General features: G+C 32.7%; 2 protein-coding genes across 2 annotated transcripts; one reads left to right on the plus strand and one right to left on the minus strand.

The window, feature by feature from the left end:
• The first annotated feature begins 8492 nt into the window (after positions 1-8492).
• Positions 8493-9641, plus strand: LOC130934128 (uncharacterized mitochondrial protein AtMg00810-like). Its single transcript, XM_057863717.1, has one exon. The coding sequence runs from the start codon at positions 8493-8495 to the stop codon at positions 9639-9641; it is 1149 nt and encodes a 382-aa protein (XP_057719700.1).
• Positions 9642-9837: 196 nt separating this feature from the next.
• LOC130932991 (uncharacterized) lies at positions 9838-17215 on the minus strand. Its single transcript, XM_057862468.1, has 8 exons — positions 16921-17215; positions 15531-15768; positions 13107-13297; positions 12779-13014; positions 12419-12662; positions 10835-10942; positions 10192-10586; positions 9838-10091 (listed from the first exon to the last, which is right to left on the minus strand). Exons 1-7 carry the CDS (start codon positions 17137-17139, stop codon positions 10452-10454), a joined length of 1371 nt encoding a protein of 456 aa, XP_057718451.1. The 5' UTR covers positions 17140-17215; the 3' UTR covers positions 9838-10091; positions 10192-10451.
• Positions 17216-19935: the final 2720 nt, after the last annotated feature.

Here is a 19935-nt window from a genome sequence, read left to right on the forward strand (position 1 = left end):
CTCGGGACTTACTTAGATAACATTTTACTTATGCTTGTTTTATTTTGAGCGACTTTAGTATTTGTCACTTTTGAACTTTGAAGCACTTTGCTTCTATACTACTTAAACACTTTTATTATTTACCATTTTCCTGGCTTTAATATTTACTAGCTTTACTAAGCCAATTCTCATTTTTGGATGATTCAAATAAGTAGTATATTTTCTTGTTGAGTAGCTTCTTCTCAATACACTATCACCTAAAACACTACTGACTTAAGCATTGAAGTATTTTGCATGTTGCTCTCCTGACCTGGTTCAACGATGTCTGATTAGGATTAATCACTTCTTATACAGCATTACCATCGCCTCATTACTTAGTTATCACTCCGCAAATCCTTCTCAACATCCCCTTAACTCATTCTACATATTCATCTTTGTTCCAAAGCTCAAAAACTTGCTAACGGACCTTAAACATGTATTATAGAGGTTTGGAAAGTTTGAGGAATGGTTGAAAACTTGAAAACTATAGTTTTTCTCAAAACATGAGTCATGCATATGCAAGCCCATTCTCACGTACGCATGAGTGTTAAAATGCCAAAGTTGCGTACACGAGCACCATCTGTGTACACAATCTCGTGAAACATAAGGGGGTCTCTGCGTATATAGGCTCTCAGTCACGTACGCATGAGTGTAAATTACGCATTTTCGCGTATGCATGCCTATGAAGCACGGATTCGCTCATAGTGCCGGCGTATCCGTGTCGGACGCGAATCCGACGCCGAAACGCGGTGGATACGTCAAATGAGCATATCAGCGGCATGTTTTCTTGCGGTGCAGAATTTTGGTGAAGCAGTCACGAATCCGAACGAGTCTGACCCGATTCAGATGTTCATGAGACGAATCTTTTTGCTGGGTTGCAATTCTGAAATTGATTTTGTGATTTTATGGCCCGATTAACCGATTTTTCCTTTTTAATTTTAAAATATTTTAAAATAAAAACATTTAAATTTAAAAATAAAATAATTAATAAATCAAAACCTAAATCTACTTACCGTTTGTTTTTGGTTACTTACTTACTCACTAGCTTAGCCGTTCTTGGTTCTCTACGTTATATTGAAGAAGAAGAAGAAGAAGAAGAAGAAGAAGAAGAAGAAGAAGAAGAAGAAGAAGAAGAATAGAAGATACAGAGGATGATTGACTTGAAGCTGTGGTGTTTGCGGATGATGGACTTGAAGGAGAAGAAATTAATACATTTTCTGCTAGCGAGATGACAAGAGTAAATTAAAATTTTTTATTTTTTTAATAATTGCATAATTTTAAGACTTTTTTATGCAACTATATTTACTCTTATATTTACAATATGATATTTTATTAATTTAATATATTATTAAAATTTTAATTAACAACGTATCCTAAATGTGTCGTATCAAATTTTTTATAAAAAGAACGTGTCGGCATATCCGTGTATTGTCTTGTCCGTATCGCGTGTCATATCGGTGCTTCCTAGACGCATGCACATCCCTGCAAATGCATGATTGAAAATTTGACATATTCGTGTACGCATCCACCCCATGCATACGTGAGTGTGTTGGACAAAGAGAATTCTTGCATACACAGGCATGTTTCCATATATGCATGCATTGCATTTTTCAGGAAAAGATGTTAAGTCTGCAGAAATCAGTTTTACACACCCAATTTTGTTCACGCATAATTTTTTCGTTAGAAATTATTTTTCGTCTGTTTCTCAAAGGTTGGAAACTTCACAGACCCAATTTTCATTCAAGATAAGTTTTAACAATATTTGGGGTTCGAAAGCCAAGTTATGGCCTGCCCAAGTTGGTCAAAAATCAGTTTTTACTCAAAAATACTAAATCTCAATTTTTTCCAAAATCCTCAATTAGAAATTCATTATCCACAACCCAAAATAGCACTTCATGTCCCTAATTACATTCACACACTTCCCATTCATACCACAACATGCCACATACAAATTCATTCAACAATATACATCATTAATCACTAATCCTCAACAATACGCATAGTTCAACTTATCCTACGGTCAACTAGCCTAAGTTTTCACGTAATATTATATATTAACTACGAGAAATCGAAACCATACCTTGGCCGATTTCTCCCTAAACTCAGAACACCTCAAAATCCTCCCCACCACAAGCTCTAAGTCTCCAAATATCAATTCCACAAGCTTAACCACCAGAATTTTATTCCAAACCACCAATTGGACTCCAATTCAACATGAAACTCAATCTAATTCATACAATATCACTATAATCAACATAGAGTTCACTAATCCAAAAATTTGCAAAGGCTTAATAATTTCTTATGGTACCCATGATTGTTTTGGATGAAACCCAGTGATTACCCACTGCTAGAGTTTACCTAAACTATCAAACTCATTTAATTCCTCAATACCAAAATCCCAAAATTTTAAAACTGAATAGGAGAAGAATGGGTGAGAAAATACAATTTTCTTACCACTTTGTTTGTATAGTTTTGAAGAGAATTCTGAGACGAACGCATGGCCGCTGACGGCTCGTCAATCAAAGCTCCGGAGTAAAAGATATGGAGAATTGAATATTGAATTGAAAATGGAGGTTAGGGTTTTTGGTAGAATGCTTCTTCCTTCGCGTGCTTCTTCTAATTTTAGGGAGGGAAGACTGAGTTGTGTATTATATATATTGGGCCATGGGTCTGATTTGGACTCGGTCCAACCAATTCGGTCCGTTGGCCTGGTTTTAGGCCAAAATCCTTAAAATTAGTGTTAAAATTTGTATTTTAAATATTTTTACCTCTCTAGATTATAAAAATTTAATTTTCTAATTTCTTTGAATAATAATTAATTTATTAGCTAATTATTTATTAATTTCTTAGGGTTTACAACCTGTAATGGCGCTCCAAAACTTAAGTTAGTAGTGCGTTTAGTAGAGATAATGTGTCTTGTCCTACCTGTCTTTGGAGCTCCCGTTTTATGTGCTTCTTAAGTATTCGTTGAGAATTTATTGTCGGACATACGTTTATCTTGTTTGCTTGTCGTTTTGCTGACCTAAAGTTATTTTCATATGAATTATTCGTGTTTTTCGCATAACATTGATGACGCATGATTCCGTGTAGTCGGATTCTCGCTATTATTGTCCAGAACAATATCCAATGCTTTAATTTCTAGCTTCTTGACGGCCTCTTTTCATTGGACTATTTTGTTTTCAAAAGATCTTTGATTTCTCACTTCACATGTAGTTCACATAACAACAAATTATAAATTGACCTCTTTTTTTATCACTTTGATCACACTAGTATTCAAAAAACTACTCCTCATGCCTTTCGATTTAACCCAGATAATACCTCCTACTTGTAATGCATTTACTCACAGGTTTTCAACAAAATTATAGTGAATTAAGAAATAATTTTTATTCTCATCAAACAAACCACACAAGATATACATGTTACCTCATTAAAATTATTTATTATGTTAAATCTTGCTAGTATTTTTTTCGTGTTCATTTCATCAAGTATGGTAAACCATTCCCATCGTCTTCATTCTTTGGTAGTATTCATCTCTATAATTGTTAAAAAAAACGTATTTTTTTTAATACTTAAGGTTCTTATTCACTATTTGATTTTTGCCAAATTTCTAACCTGAATATAACATATTAAAAGATGGTGGAGTCTATAGTATAGAATTCCTTTAAGTTCCTCATGTGTAGAACTGACGTGAGTAGGCCTTTACAAAGACACATATCCATCTTAACATCATTGTTATTTTCAAGCGACAATTCAGAACTCTTGAAAAAGAGTGCTAGTCAGGTGATTAACAGATGCTATGTACAATAATTATAGAATTAATGAAGACATTTTTTAATAAATAAAATTTAGAAAGTAAAAATATGATTTCTTTTAGTTTTGGAAAATATTATGAATCCTACTAGGTAACAAACTTAATATCTGTCAACTACCAGCCAACCTAAATGGGCTCCATAACAAAAAAGTCCAATTAAAAAAAACACTCAAACACTTATTTTTAGTTACCGTAACCTAACCTTTCAAGAAATTTTAAAAAATCACCACAGAACCTTCTTGTTCCTCCCGCACTCGCCGGTCTTACTGCGTCGCCGTCATCCACTGATGAAGTCACCGATGACGTGGAATGGTCACCAGTGCTGATGCTTCCACTGCTATAGCTACCATTCGCAAGCTCTATTCCGATCAACGTCATTGTTGCCGCTCCGATCGACCTCCACGTCTTCCGTGAATGAATCCATTAAAATGCGTGTTAGATATTTAAAAGTTAGATCTACTTACCCTCTATCCTGTTCTTAAAGTTTTTTAATCTTTTTATTTTAAAAAGGTTAATATTATTTTATGTTTTATTTTTTTCTCCAAAAGAATATGTACATCATCAACATAATTTTATATAGTAATTATCTTAAAGTATAACTAATCTACTGTAATGAATTTTAAAAATCTGTAAAAATGATCATTATCTCTTCATTCTGTTATTATTTGACAAAAATTGTAGCTTTCAGATGGACACATGTCTTTATGAAGAGAGATCTACGTCAATTTTACATATAAAGAACTTAAACAAATTTTATACCATAAAATCCACCTTAAAAAACATAATTTATCACTTGAACTAAAGCCTCAACGAAAAATGTACTTAGATTAAGCCACACCCAACATTTGACCAATATGTGTATCCACAAATTATTTGACCAAAAAAAAATCCATCCTCAATGATAGAGTACGCTAAGAGAAAGGGAGTTAGCTGGCTTTAGCCTTCTGTTAAGCTTAGCTCACACATACACACACAATTAGTTGCTAGTTGTTAGCTTAGTTAGTTGTTAGCTTAGCAAGTTAATTCTGTTAGCTCAGTTTGTTATGTTAAGTTTGTTAAAACACGTGTGGTTTACAATGGGTAACAGCTGTGCTATAAGTTACACAACTGAACCCATGTGACTAACTTTCACTTTACTTTTCAATCTTCAATACCAAAAGTGCAGAACACTCTGCTCTTCATTCTTCCTTCACTCTGCAACTCCTTTCTTCCTTAATCTTCTTCTTTGAATCTGATACCATTTCATGGTATCAGAGCTATACTTCAATTTCAATGGCGGACAGCACAACCTCGACAGAAACTACATCACACCAATCAGCCATAGCCATGGTACCAAGCTTCACCTCTTCACCAATCCCTATGAAGCTCGATGACGATAACTTCTTGCAATGGAAAGATCAAGCGGAGTACACAATCGAAGGTCACGATATGCTTCATCACATCACGAGAGAACAAATTCCTCAACGGCTTGATGGATCTGGATGCATAACACCAGAATTCGCGATCTGAAAAAGACAAGATGCGTTGTTGAAGTCTTGGCTCCTTGTTTCCATGACCAAGCCCTTCACAACTCGGATGGTAGGCTGTGTTTACTCTCACGGGGTCTGGAAAAGGTTAGATGACCATTTTTCTTCACAAATTAGAGCAAGAATTATTCAATTAAAGAACAAATTGAGTACGATCAAGATAGAAAATTCTGTCAGTGAGTATGTGTTAGCTTTAAAAAGAACAATTGATGCCCTAGCCTCTGTAGGAGAACCAATGAGGGAGAGTGATCATGTTAATGCAATTTTGAATGGTCTGACTGAGAAATATGGTACTGTAATCACCTCTGTGGTTGCAAGACTAGTGAGCATCACTGTTGGAGAGCTAGAATCATTGCTGCTGACTCATGAAAGCATGCTTGAAAGGTTTAGAAAGTCAGATTCCTTTATACAAGCCAATGTAGCACAGAGCACACAAGGATACTCACAGAACTTTAACAACAGAGGTGAATTTCGAGGTGGCACTCGTGGTGGTGGCAGGAACATGAGAGGTGGCAGAAGCTTCTATAATGAAAGTGGACAGTAATTTGGTCCAAACAGTTACAATTCAAGAACTGATGGGAACAATTTTAGCAATGAAAATAGTAGACAATATTACAATTCAAGAACTCAAGGGAAAAACAATTCAAGATATGATGTTAGACCAGTTTGCCAAGTATGTGATAAGCCTGGACACACTGTCAAGACGTGTTGGTATAGGTATGAGAGGAATGATGATTCAAGAACACAGCACGATAGGTCAAGTGCACATCCACTGCAAGAAATTCAAGTCAACTTAAGCAACGTTCTGACTACACCAGCAACCATACAAGACCAAAACTGGTATCCAGATTCGGGTGCCTCACACCACATGACATTAGACCAGCAAAACCTGAGTGAGAAAAGTAACTATGAAGGCACAGATCAAGTCATAGTTGGGAACGGATCAGGTTTGCACATTAACCTTGTTGGAAACTCTTATTTCAAAACTGATTTAAGTAACAAAAATTTCCTGCTGCATAAACTACTTCATGTCCCTGATATTACAAAGAATTTAGTAAGTGTGTACAAATTCTGTTGTGACAATGATGTTTATTTTGAATTTTACTCTAATGGCTGCTGGGTAAAATCTCAGGCAACTAAACAGATTGTTATACATGGGGAGGTTGAACAGAGAATGTACAAGTTTCTTAACTTCACTCCATCAAGAAACTCAGCTGCGTTTGTCTCAACTGTCTCCACATCTGATAATAACCAATTTCTTCTTTGGCACAATAGACTAGGCCATCCTTCCAATAATATTGTTACTGCTGTCTTAAAGTCTTATAACATTGTTGCCTCTTTTAATAAAAGCCCTTGTGAGTCATGTTGTATTGGGAAGTCTCACTGCCTCCCTTATCCTCTTTCTAATACTATCTATACTGCTCCTTTACAGTTAGTCTACACAAATGTTTGGGGCCCTGCTCCTATTTCTGATTTGAATGGCAACTATTACTTTGTGAATTTCATTGATGCCTATAGTAGATATACCTGGCTCTATCTCATTAAAACTCGGTCTCAAGTTAAATCAGTTTTTAAATGTTTCCAACAAATGGTTGAATTGCAATTAAACACTAAGATTAAGATGCTTCAATCTGACAATGCTGCTGAATATGCAAGCTTAGCTAAAGATTTACAGGCACAAGGAGTAATTCACAGGTTCTCCTGCCCCCATGAACACCAACAGAACGGTAGTACTGAAAGGAAGCACAAACACGTAGTGGAGAAGGGCCTTGCAATGCTTGCAGGTGCTGGGATGCCAACAAAATACTGGGGAGAAGCCTTTTCAGCTGTAGTATACTTGATAAACAGGCTGCCAAGTCAAGTGCTGCAATGTCAATCACCCTTCAACAAGTTGTTTGCAAAACAGTTTGATTACACAAGTCTCAAAGTGTTCGGTTGTCTGTGTTTTTCTCATTTGAGGCCTTACAACAGGCACAAATTGGACTTCAGATCAGCACCCTGTGTATTCCTAGGCTATAACACAATTCATAAAGGCCTCAAATGCCTTACTAAACAAGGAAAAGTAGTGATCATAAGCAATGTGGTATTTGATGAACACCAATTTCCCTTAAAAAATGGACAGTTCAAACCCTCTCTACCAGAAGAAGGAGGCTCCACACCCCAAACTCAGTCAGTTCCAATCATTCCTCTTCTAAGAATCCTTGCAACTCCAACTTCAGCCTCAACAGATAACCTACAAGAAAATACAAATGATACCTCACATACACCAATTCCTATTCAGCACAGCTTCACCAACTCTCATTCTCCACAACCACCAACCTCAACTCACCACTCTCAAATTAAAACTCAAATCCTAACCCATCATTCATGATAAACACACAGCCACCCAATCCCACCTCCTTCTTTCCTATACCATCGGCACCATCAGCCACACCAGTCCCAATCCCTATATCAGATCTTGAAACTATTCTCCCTCTAGTAGAGGAACCCTTGCCTACACCACAAAATATTCATCCCATGGTCACAAGAAGTAAGAATAGAGTGTTTAAGCCTAGGGTCTTCTCTGCTCAACTTGAACCGAGATCAGTAAGAGATGCCTTAATAAATCCAGCCTAGAAGGCTGCCATGGATGCAGAGTATAATGCTCTTCTCCAAAATCACACTTGGAAGCTGGTTCCTTTACCAAAAGGAAGAGAAGCAGTAGGTAGTAGGTGGGTGTTTCGTGTTAAGTATAACTCTGATGGCAGCCTCCAAAAATACAAAGCCAGGTTGTGGCACAGGGCTTTTCACAAAGGCCAGGCTTCGATTTTACTGAGACATACAGCCCTGTTGTCAAACCCACCTCGATTCAAATTGTGCTTACCTTGGCCTTAAGTAGAAGTTGGACAATCAGAGAACTGGACGTGAACAATGCATTCCTCCATGGTGATTTAACCGAGGATGTATACATGAGGCAACCAAGAGGCTATGAGCAAGGAGATGGTTAGCTAATGTGCAAACTCACGAAGGTGCTCTATGGCCTGAAGCAGGCACCAAGGGCCTGGTACCACAAGCTCTCTACTGCTCTGCAACACCTTGGATTTAGAGCCATAAAATCTGATGTCTCTGTTTTTGTGAGCTTCAAATAAAACTCTACAATGTTTGTGCTTGTATATGTGGACGATATAATAATCACAGGGGATTCAAAAGAGGCAATTGACCAAGTGATTCAGCAACTAAATCATAAATTTGCTCTCAAGGATCTGGGAGATTTACACTACTTCCTTGGGATTCAGGTAACCAAGACTGACGCTGGTGGTCTAGTTCTATCCCAAGAGAGGTATGTTAAAGACTTACTCAAAAAGGCAGATATAGAAAACTACAAACCCTGCCACACACCTCTTCCATCCTCAGTCAAACTCTCTGCCTTTGGTGGTTCAGTCTTTCACAATCCCAAGTTTTACAGGTCAGTTGTAGGGAGCCTACAATACCTCACAGTCACTCGGCCGGAGCTATCTTATTGTGTTGGGAGACTCTCACAATTTATGCACACACCTCTGGATGAGCATTGGAAGTTGGTAAAGAGGGTGCTAAGGTACATCAGTGGCACAACAAGCTTTGGGTTACATTTACACAGAACAAGCCCTCACAACATTGCAGCATACAGTGACTCGGATTGGAGAGGTGATCTAGATGATAGAAAATCAACTGGAGGATTTTGTGTCTTTCTTGGAAAAAATTTGGTGTCGTGGAGCTCAAAGAAACAAGGAGCTGTTGCAAGGTCCAGCACTGAAGCTGAATATAGGGCTATGGCTGACTTAGTTGCTGAGTTGATCTGGATAAAGAATTTCATGATTGAACTAAGAAGTCAACTTCAAGCATCTCCCTTAATATACTGTGACAACCTTAGTGTAGTATTGTTGGCGGCAAACCCAATCCTACACTCAAAGTCAAAGCATTTCGAGATGGATTTACACTTTGTTCGGGACTATGTTACTAAACAAGCTGTTCAAGTCACTCATGTTCTTGGAACTGTGCAGTTGACTGATGTGCTAACAAAGTCACTGCCCAGTACTGCTTTTCTAGAGTCAAGAACAAAGCTAATGGTAGAAGACTTGGAACAATACAAATTCCTCTCTGTCAGATTCAAAGAAGAAGATTCAAAGGAACAAGTGAACTCAAAACAATATGAGAAAGATGAGACCAAAAACAGCAGTAATAACAGCAGGAGTCATAACGGCAAGATAACTAATGAGCAAAATGAATCTGTGAGCACCAAAAATGAAGTTGAACAGCAGGGGTCATGATAGAGTAAGCTAAGAGAAAGGGAGTTAGCTGGCTTTAGCCTTCTGTTAAGCTTAGCTCACACATACACACACAGTTAGTTGCTAGTTGTTAGCTTAGTTAGTTGTTAGCTTAGCAAGTTGATTCTGTTAGTTCAGTTTATTATGTTAAGTTTGTTAAAACACGTGTGGTTTACAATGGGTAACAGATATGCTATAAGTTACACAACTGAACCCATGTGACTAACTTTCACTTTACTTTTCAATCTTCAATACCAAAAGTGCAGAACAACTCTGCTCTTCATTCTTCCTTCATTCTGCAACTCCTTTCTTCCTTAATCTTCTTCTTTGAATCTGATACCATTTCACTCAAAAAAAGCCCATATTGCTTTGTCTTTAGCACCTGTATTCAAAGCAATATTATGTAACATAATATTCAATTCCCAGACCTTTCTTCTTACTATCCTTTGACCCCTACAAAAGTTCAAATTGTAGTGAAATAATATTTTTCGTCATTGATTTTAGTAGTTTAAATAAATAAGCCCAAATAATATAGAGGGAGGTTGCTTATTACCACTCTTATTATTGTGAGTCTTCCCGCATGAGATAGTAAGCCTGCTTTTCGTTTACAGTTTCTTTTAGATTTTCTCCACCACCCATCTCTAAGTTTAGGACCATGATTCCAAATATATTTTCGTTTTTCTCTAAATTAAAGCTCGTATCTTTAGATAAATACCATTAATGTATTCGATCAACCCTGTACGAGCTTATTCTAGTTTACATAATTTATTAGAATCCATAAAGTTTTAACATCATTCTCCAACAATTGTCTAACTAATTTGAATCATGAAATGCGGCACTAAGGTTCATTGTAGTTGGTAAGTTTCCATCATAAGTGCATTTGAAGACATCTGGTGTCTTTACAAGACGAGGTCCAAGTTGCACCTTGCTACTTTTAGGACGAATATCCTGCACACATACACAAACATGAATTCATATTAACATTTTTCTTGTGCTAACAATTAGCTTAATAATTATTTTCTCTTGTTAATGCATTTTTGGACCAAGATAATATAATTAATCCATACAATAATATGGTTTGATATTATACTACTTAAACTACTGAAAACTTATATTATTTAGGACATCATCAATACTTAATTAAGGCCATACATGATGTTTTGCAACAGTGAGAAAATAAGTGAAGATTAATTTACCTGGTCAAATATAGCTGTTGGAATGGCCAATGTCGCACAAGCATTAGGGGAATCAACAATTCCAGATATTCTTCCCTCACATGGGCAACAAGACAAAAGAATATATGCCTATTGTTCAACACATACACAGCAAATTAGCAATTCTATTAGCCTGGTTTCCTTTTTTTTCTTTTTTTTTGGGGGTTAGCTTTCAGTGAAATTTAAAAATAAGATTTTCCTAATAATTAGGTTAATTTTTAATGTTTCCAATACAATAAACTTTGTTACATACACACAAGAAATTAAACATTAAATCAGACACACAAAATATATATTTAAAGTATTTTAATAAATACATTTATCTATCTATATACAAATATATAGTAACTAATTTGATAACTAATTTTTATATACATATAATATGATTAAATATAAAATATATTTTAAAAATAAGATAAATAATGTATATATTTTATACACAAATATATAATAATTTATTTGATAACTGATTTTTTAAATTCACATTACAGTTTAATATATAATAAACTTCAACTTATATTAATGAATTAAAATTTTCAATATGCTCATTGTATTTAAATTAGATACAGACTTTAACTCTTTTTTCTTGTGGGAAAAAGAAAAATACAGCCACCTATTATATATAGAAAAAACACCATGATCCCATCTGTTGTAAAATATCTAATAACCACTTCCTTCGACACCCACCCACCGCCCACCGCCCACCCCCTAACTCAAAAATCTGAATTCACAGTCCTAATAATCAAACATTTTAATATTAATGTCAATAATCAAACTTTCCACCAGAAATAGTCAAATTTAATACCATCCTTAACCAAAATGTTTTGTGAAGAAAACAATTAAGAGTAAATAATGGTCAAAATTATTTACGAAAGATTATTCATTTTTTAAATTATTTTTTAAAAGAAAATTTTTAATTAAATTTATTTTTTAATAATTTTAAATTAGTTATATAATTCTATTATTTTCGTTGTTAATGTGGTATGTTAAGTGATATCACACTTATCATAATATATATTCAGTAGTTTTAATTAAGTTTAAATAATTAGATGAAATTAACTTCAAATTAAGAGAAATCTTTGGTCCATGTTTGATGTCATTTAATGTGTCATATCCGTAAATGCTAATGCCATAAATAATGAAATTGACGGAAGGACTAATATAATCAATTTAAAACTTTTGAAGGACGAATTTAATTAAAAAAATCTTTTATATAAATATCAATTTAAATAACAGATCATCTTTTAAAAACGAATTTTACTTTTTACTCGAACAATTAATATTCAAAATGTTCTAGTGAAGGTAAACAAGTCATTAATAATCAAACATTTTAATATATACAATCATACTTTGGAGTTAATGTAACAAAACCTTACAATAATTAATCCAAAATATTTGAATAACCAAAAATAATACTTAATGGTAATTATATGTGACTGATTTCTGGCTCAATTTTAGGGTTCAAATGGTATTTTTGCTCTTTCTAATGTATTTGGATAAAAGGGAACTGAAAATTTATTAGTAATTCCCAGTTCGTATATGTGAAGATTATGGTTAAGGTCAAACCTGTTCCTTGGAGTATCCAAACTTGGATAGGTAGTCAATAGCATTGAGGATTGCTCGCTTGTAAGCAACACTTGCATCTAGAAAGTGTTGCCTCCCACTTTCATCCACACTAATCCCTTCAAAAACCAACCACTCTGAGAATCTTGGCTCAACAGGGCCTATCTCAAATATTGGATTCACATGAAGTGGAGTGGGCCCCATTGGTGTAAGGTACTCTCTCATTCCACCCCTTATAATTTCGCACCTAACACATAAAATTGGCTACATTATATATACAGTTGTTCTACCCCATTCACCAGATACAGACACAAATTATATAGAATAAGAAAGACATAAATTATGATTTTTACTTATACTAACTTAAGTTCTAGGAAGCCACTCATCTCCATGGCACCGCAAAATGAGATCTCTCCATCACCCTGTGAGAAATGCATGTCACCGGTGCTGAGATTCGCTCCTTCCACAAAAACTGGAAGGTATATCTTTGAACCTCTACTAAGATTTTTGATGTCACAATTTCCTCCATTTTCTCTTCCCGGTATTGTTCTTGCAGCCTCTTTCGCAATCTTCTCCCATTCAACGGTGCCTTTTGGAATCTACAACAATGACACTTAAAGTAAGAAAAATAATAAAAGCCTTAAAATGACATAGAATTTGGATTTCAACATCATAAATTCATAATGCGTACCTTCCCAAGGTAACAACCTTTTGTTGATGGTAAGTTTGCCAAGGGTCGTGAGTGTAAAACCTCACATATTTTAAGAGACTTGACCCCATTTTCTTCAACAAGCCTCTCTCTTTCGTTCCATATATTCAGCAGTTCCATTGATGGTGCAGTTCCAATTATTCCAGGATGTGTTAACCCTGGAAATCGTACTCCTGCTCATTTGTAATATGCAAGTACCAAACCATTTATAAAAAACTTATTATTTCCAATTCAAGAGATTGTATCGTAATGAACATTATGATTTTAATTTTAAAGTACTCTTGGTGTAGTATGGGTTTTAAGAAAAACAACCAATTTACGTGCCACTGTTTGTGAATGGTTTGTTTTATTTCACTTATTTGCTTAAAATAAATATCAGGTACTTACTGAATAATCTATTGACTCATATCAGTTATCACATTTACCATCAGATATGTAGTGTCAATTTAAGTAGGATTTATTCGTCGTTTAATGATGAATAAAATATGAATTATCAGAGCAGTCTAGCTAAATGGGCGGGCAGATTCAAGCCAACTTGTCACAAAGAACGAGTTCAAATTGAAAAATTGATTTGTCCTTTCTTTTTTTTTTTGATGAACCAAGAAAACATTTTGATTTGACTCGACTCATCTAAAATGACAAGTTAAAATGAGTAGACTTGTTTTTTTTTAATTAAAAAAAGAAATTAAAAAAATACTAAATAATTCTTGTATTTTTTATTTTAAGCAAATATATAGAAATAAGGAAGTTTGTCATACTTTTATATATTTTCGTATTAAACAAAGAAAAGTCTAAAAATCTAGTTACGAAGTTAGCATTACAATAAGAAGGTTTAAATTTTTTAAAGATTTTGTTAAGTAAACAATTATTTTTGTAAATAACGTGAATAATAGATTCTAAAATTGATCCAATAAAATAAAAATATATTACATTTTAGAAAAGAGAAATTAGTATAATATTAGATATAACTGTACCATTTACAAATTCTTATTTTTTTAAAATTTAAAATTTAAAATAATTAAAAATTAATTATAATTTTCTTTTTTATTCTATGGTTCACGTTGTTCTATTCTCATTGTCTTATCTCTCTATACTTTTCCATTTTTTAAAAAATAAAAACGGGTAAAACAATTCGACACACATTCGCTTGACTCAAACCTCACAAGTTATTCGAATAGAGTTAAAATCTTCACTTATAAATGATGAGTCATAACTCGACTCACCCTTTTTTATGAGCAAATCAAGTTCGTGAGTCACGACTCATTTTGACGGCACTGTGATATTATACAATTTTTAAATTAATTTTACAAAATTTTATATTGAATAAATTAGATAAAAAGACATAAAATTGAAAAGTTAGTTCTTCAATCTGTAAAATATTGGATTATTCAAATCTTAAAAATAAACTAATAAATTATTTTTCAATTATATTTTATAAATAACAAAGTAATTATCTAACATTTTGAAACATTAAATACATATTTTTTATTTTAGATTTTATTAGTGATTACTAAGAATTTGATTGGTTTTTGTTTTTATGTTATATATTTTTATTTTTAGTATTTTTTATTTTTTATTTTTTATTTGTTATTATTTTCATTGATTTCACTTTTTTCACAAAATATTTACAAAAGGAATAAATTATTAAAATGATACCCGAAAGTTTATGTTATTGACAAAAATAACTCCAAAAGATGATAATGACAAATAAATTCTCGAAATATTTAAAAATACGACAAAAAGAACTAGATATTAAATATATATTTTAAAAAAAGATTTTAGAGAAAAGATTTTGATACAATTTTTTGCAAGTATTATTAGAAAAATAAGATCTTTACATCCTTAAAATTTGATAATTTTATGTCAAGTAACTATTTTAAAAAAAAAATTTATTGTGAAAGACAAATTTGTTTTGAAAAATAAAAAAAAATTTAGAGATCAAATTTTGTCTCGAATTTTTTTGATACACATTCTAAATATTTGCTCAAATATTGTCCCAAAAGTTCGGATCAAATAAATTAATCGTTTGCTAAATACAAAATTTTTTTGTCACTTATAAAAGATATAATATTTATTGATTATTTTTGTTACATTTTTAAATTATTTAAAGATTGTTTTGTCGATAACATTTTTTAGAGATCTTTTTTCAGCGTCAAAACCTTTCAAATTGGTAGTTAATTCTTAAAAACATAAATGAATCAGATCCTAATTTATGGAATGATATAAATAATTTTAAAGGTGAAAACTCAGGTGAAGTCGACTTCATGTGAAGTTGATACCTCAAAGCCGTTAGATAAAAATTTAATCAAATCAATCAAATCATCTAACGACTTTCAGATATCAACTTCATGTGAAGTCGACTTCACCTGAGTTTCACCATTTTTAAAATGCCCAATAGTAAATCACCTGGTATCTGAGGTGAATGAGCATAAATACCCTCAAAGTACCAAATAGCTTTAGCAGCACTAGGAAAATGGTCTGTCAAGAAACCACCTCCATTTTCTCTGTCAAATATTCCTGTATACCCCCATTCATCTCCGGCCAGAGGACCCAAGTTGCATATCTCAACAGCAAGAACATCTCCAGGCTTTGCTGCTACACCATCACTGTCAATGATTCTAATTGGCCCACTAAGATAATGGGTCTGAATCATTCAACTACCCCGGTTAGACTCCAAATCCACAATTGATTAACCATAAATAATCATTCACTTGAATAAAAAGACTAGCTAGTTATAGACTATCTTAAAAAAAATCATTAACCGAAAAAAAAAAAAGCCAAGCTACGTATATATTACTACTAATAAAAAATATATATTAAAAATAAATTAAATTATATATCAAATATCCATTAATTGATTTGGTGGCTGATTTTTTGTATCCACTATATATATATATATATATATATATATATATATATATATAGAGCAATGCTAAGGACCAGTAATTTTTGTAATTGTTAGCCATCAACTAATCATCAATGATAATTTGATAGTGTAAGATTGTGTGAGATTTTATCCAATGGCTTACCTTCCTCTGCTGGTTACATATATATCATGCAAAATTTTCTAAGAATCACGCAACATTTGGAATTTTAATTAAAGGAAACAGACAAAGGGGAATTTTTTGGTATCCTCAACTTTTTCATGGGATACCATGTTGTATGTATATCTTATAAGAATCAAGGGTTACACTTACTTCATGTTTTTTTCTTCACCAAAATGTACTTTAAAAAAGTAAATAAATAAAAATATCCAAGTATCGAACTCTTAAGCTGAATAATAGCCACTTATTAGGAACATATTCTTATTATACAAACTTCATTCTCACCGAAATCAATTCTAATGGCTTCTTTTAAAACCATTATAATATAGTTATGCTGCAATAATATTAAGAAAAACATTATGAAAATATTTAATCTCATGTTTTCGTAGCAATATTTAATCTAGCTAATATCGATAAAAATATTTGCTCCCTAACATTTATCAATACTTTATTCACAGCAAATCAAAATTCGCATCATAAATCGTAACAGAGTCGGTTCACATGCTATGTAGCAACTACTTTGTTTCTACAGTGCGTTAATTGTGTGGCCTAAAGAATCACGTTTTTAGTTATATCCAAAATAATAATTAAAAATAATCTTAGTTTTATTTATATCATATATATTTTTACCTTTTAAGATTTTATAAGCAAAAAGTACTAAAAGTAATGATTTAAAAAAAAAAAAAAAAAAACAAGCATATCCTAAATTTCTAACGTAGAGAGAGAATGGATTGTGTTTCTTTCATACTTACAATAGAAAGGTCTAAAAGTTTTATGTCCATTGCTGAATTATCATCTTTAATAGCTCCACCTGTCCAATCCACCATCTCTATTCTAAACACTTCACCAGTGTTAACTTCAGCAACGTATGGTATATGAGGGTGCCATCGGTTATGGAGGGGAAGCTTTTGCTCGCATGGCTTCTTCTTCAGCTCTATTGGCACAACTAGTCTTGGAGTTGGTGGAGCCATGGATCAACTATAGTATATGCCTCTCGAAACAAAGGACTAATAATTGAGGTAGATAACTGTGTTCTATAAAGTTAAAGTTTGGCTTTTTTTTTGTTGGTATTTAAAGTTTGGCTTTATGCTTTCTACAAAGATAACTGTGTAATAGGACCACAAAAGGGGACCAAAATTGTCTTAGTGTAGGCCACGTCTTAGTCCCCATTAATACTGTGGGCCTTTGAGGGTATTCTTGACAAAAAAATAAATGAATCACACAAGAAAAAATAACTAAGAAATCAACAAGTCATCATCTTCTAGAAGAATACTAACAACTAGGAAAAATGGACGAAAACTTTATATTTGGGCCCCTGTAGTTTTTGGGTGTTGGGCTGTTTGTGCATTACTATGCTCCAATATGTCCTTACAAGCCAGAGGATGATAGATGTTGAGAATCTCCAATTTGAACAAATTTGTATAGAACGGTTGGAGAGAAAGAGGTTTAATAAAGATATCGGTCAGTTGATTGGAGAAAGAGACAGAAAGAAGTTTTATGGCACTGCCTTGCGAATTAGATGACAATCAATTTTATGGTGCTTGGTTCGATCATAGAAAATAAGATTCACCGCAATGTGAAGGGCACTTTGATTGTTACAAACTTACGATATAACACTGGAGGTTGACAGCATGATATATTTATAACTTTTAGCAAATTCAAAATTTATTAGAATTCACAAGTTGTATTGGAGAGAGCATAATATTCAGCTTTACTTGAGGAATGAGCGACTGTCGTTTGTTTTTTAGTTTTTCCAAAAAATTAATGAATCATTTAAGAAAAAGTAAAAATCAATTAAATAGCATCTTGTATCTGGATAGCCAACCCAATCAAAATTACTGAAATCATACAATTGTAGTATAGAAGTTCTGAGAAGAAAAAGGTCTTAATCCTAATGGTAGTACGGTAGTGGCCAAAAAAATCATGAACTGACTTTATTATTGTGTTGCATATGTAATGTCGGGCCGAATTATTGTAAGATAAAAAAGACAATCAATAAGACAGAAGTATACAATGAGATCAGAAAGTAAAAGATCGTTATCTTAGAATAATCTGGTGATACTGTTCATAGATGAAGAAGTGGGTCTAGCTCTCAATAAACTTGAATCATTCAATAAATTCAAGTAATATTTATGTTGAAAAAAGAATATCTCTTTAACAGAGTATACAACTTATATTTTCAGAAAATATATCAAGATACCCAATCTTAAAGTGAATATCCAAATTTTTTTTAATAGAAGCAATCTTAGAATACATTAGTAAGGATTAAAGAATTAGAAAATTTCATAATTCCAATAAATTGAGGTATGATTTAGGAACCATTTGGCATATGGACTAAGATGGGATTAATTGGAGAGTAAGAAAAAAATTGAGAAGATTAGATGTAATGTAGTGGGTGGCTCCGGAATAAAAATTCCAAGCATTTGAAAATTTATTTTGTGAAGAAACATTATGCAAAACAAAAAAAATATGAGAGGAGCAAGGAAAGTGGGTACCAAACCTAGGCCTGGAAGAAGCCCAGATTGAGTTTAGTTTTGAGAAACATTATTGCTGTTTTTGCATTTATGAGTTTGGGCCTCCATATTTTTCAGAAGTGCTAGAAGAGCATTGTGTTGGGCTGAAGTTAAGCCCAAGGGATTGACTTGTTGTGTTGGCCCATGGTGATCAGCAATAAATAATGTCTAGGATTAGGATATTCTAATCCATCTGACAAAAAAAAAATTTATTTTTTCGCTACTTTGAAAGTGGGAAACTTGAGCAGAAGACTTGCTGGAGAAGATGAAGAAAACCAGTCGTAGAAGCGAGGACGAGCAGGGTATCTTAGGTGGCCGGGAGGGAGCTTAGTTCAGACAAAGAGGACTATGTCCCCAAATTTTTATTAAAAAAATTAGTAATATTTTTTAAAAAAATAAAAAATAATTTAGTTAGTTTAAATATTTTACTATGACTTAAAATATTAAAATTTAATTTTTATCTTTTGTTTTTATTACACAATAATTTTTAGTTTTAAACATTCAAAACATGTTGGATTTAGATTGAACTGAATGTATTTGCATTTCACAACTCTCTATTCAATAAGCAACACTCATTTTACATTTGAGTTTCTAATATAAAAAAATAGGTATTTTTTATTTATGTAATTTAATATTATTTTATATTTTACTGTTTATTTAATTTAATTTTTTATATGATAAAAAATATTAAAATATTCAATAAGTATTGATATTATTGTATTTGTATAAATTGAAAAAAAATTTCAATAAATATTATAAATTTTCATATTTGTCATTCTAACTTCTTTTTTACATATTTTACAAGATATATATTCAAATTTTTATATAAAATAATCATAAAAAATCAAAGAATGGATGCATTTTTTAAGAGGAATGCTAATATTCAATAAGGAGAACATATAACTTTTACAATATTAACACCTGTAGATAGTTCTTCTACTTTAATGAATCACGAAGAAAGTGAGATACAACCTTCAAAAGTTTAAAGAGCTACATCTAATAAGTTTGACCTTAATTCTTTGGAACGAGACCCTAAAAAACGGCTTCAAATTCGGCAATATCACTCAAATGAGAGAGAGATGAGATTAGACGAACTTATCTTAAACGGAGTCCATACCAAAAGCATCTTGATAATTATCTTCTATCTGGTCCCCCAAAATTTTGTTTCAAGTTTCGCCACTTGCCATGTCATATATCAATTAATTAAAGAAAAAATTTAAGGAACAAACAATTTTATTAAAATTTGGTCAACAC

Source organism: Arachis stenosperma, chromosome 6 (genome assembly GCF_014773155.1).
Source record: "Arachis stenosperma cultivar V10309 chromosome 6, arast.V10309.gnm1.PFL2, whole genome shotgun sequence".
Taxonomy (NCBI): Eukaryota; Viridiplantae; Streptophyta; class Magnoliopsida; order Fabales; family Fabaceae; genus Arachis; species Arachis stenosperma.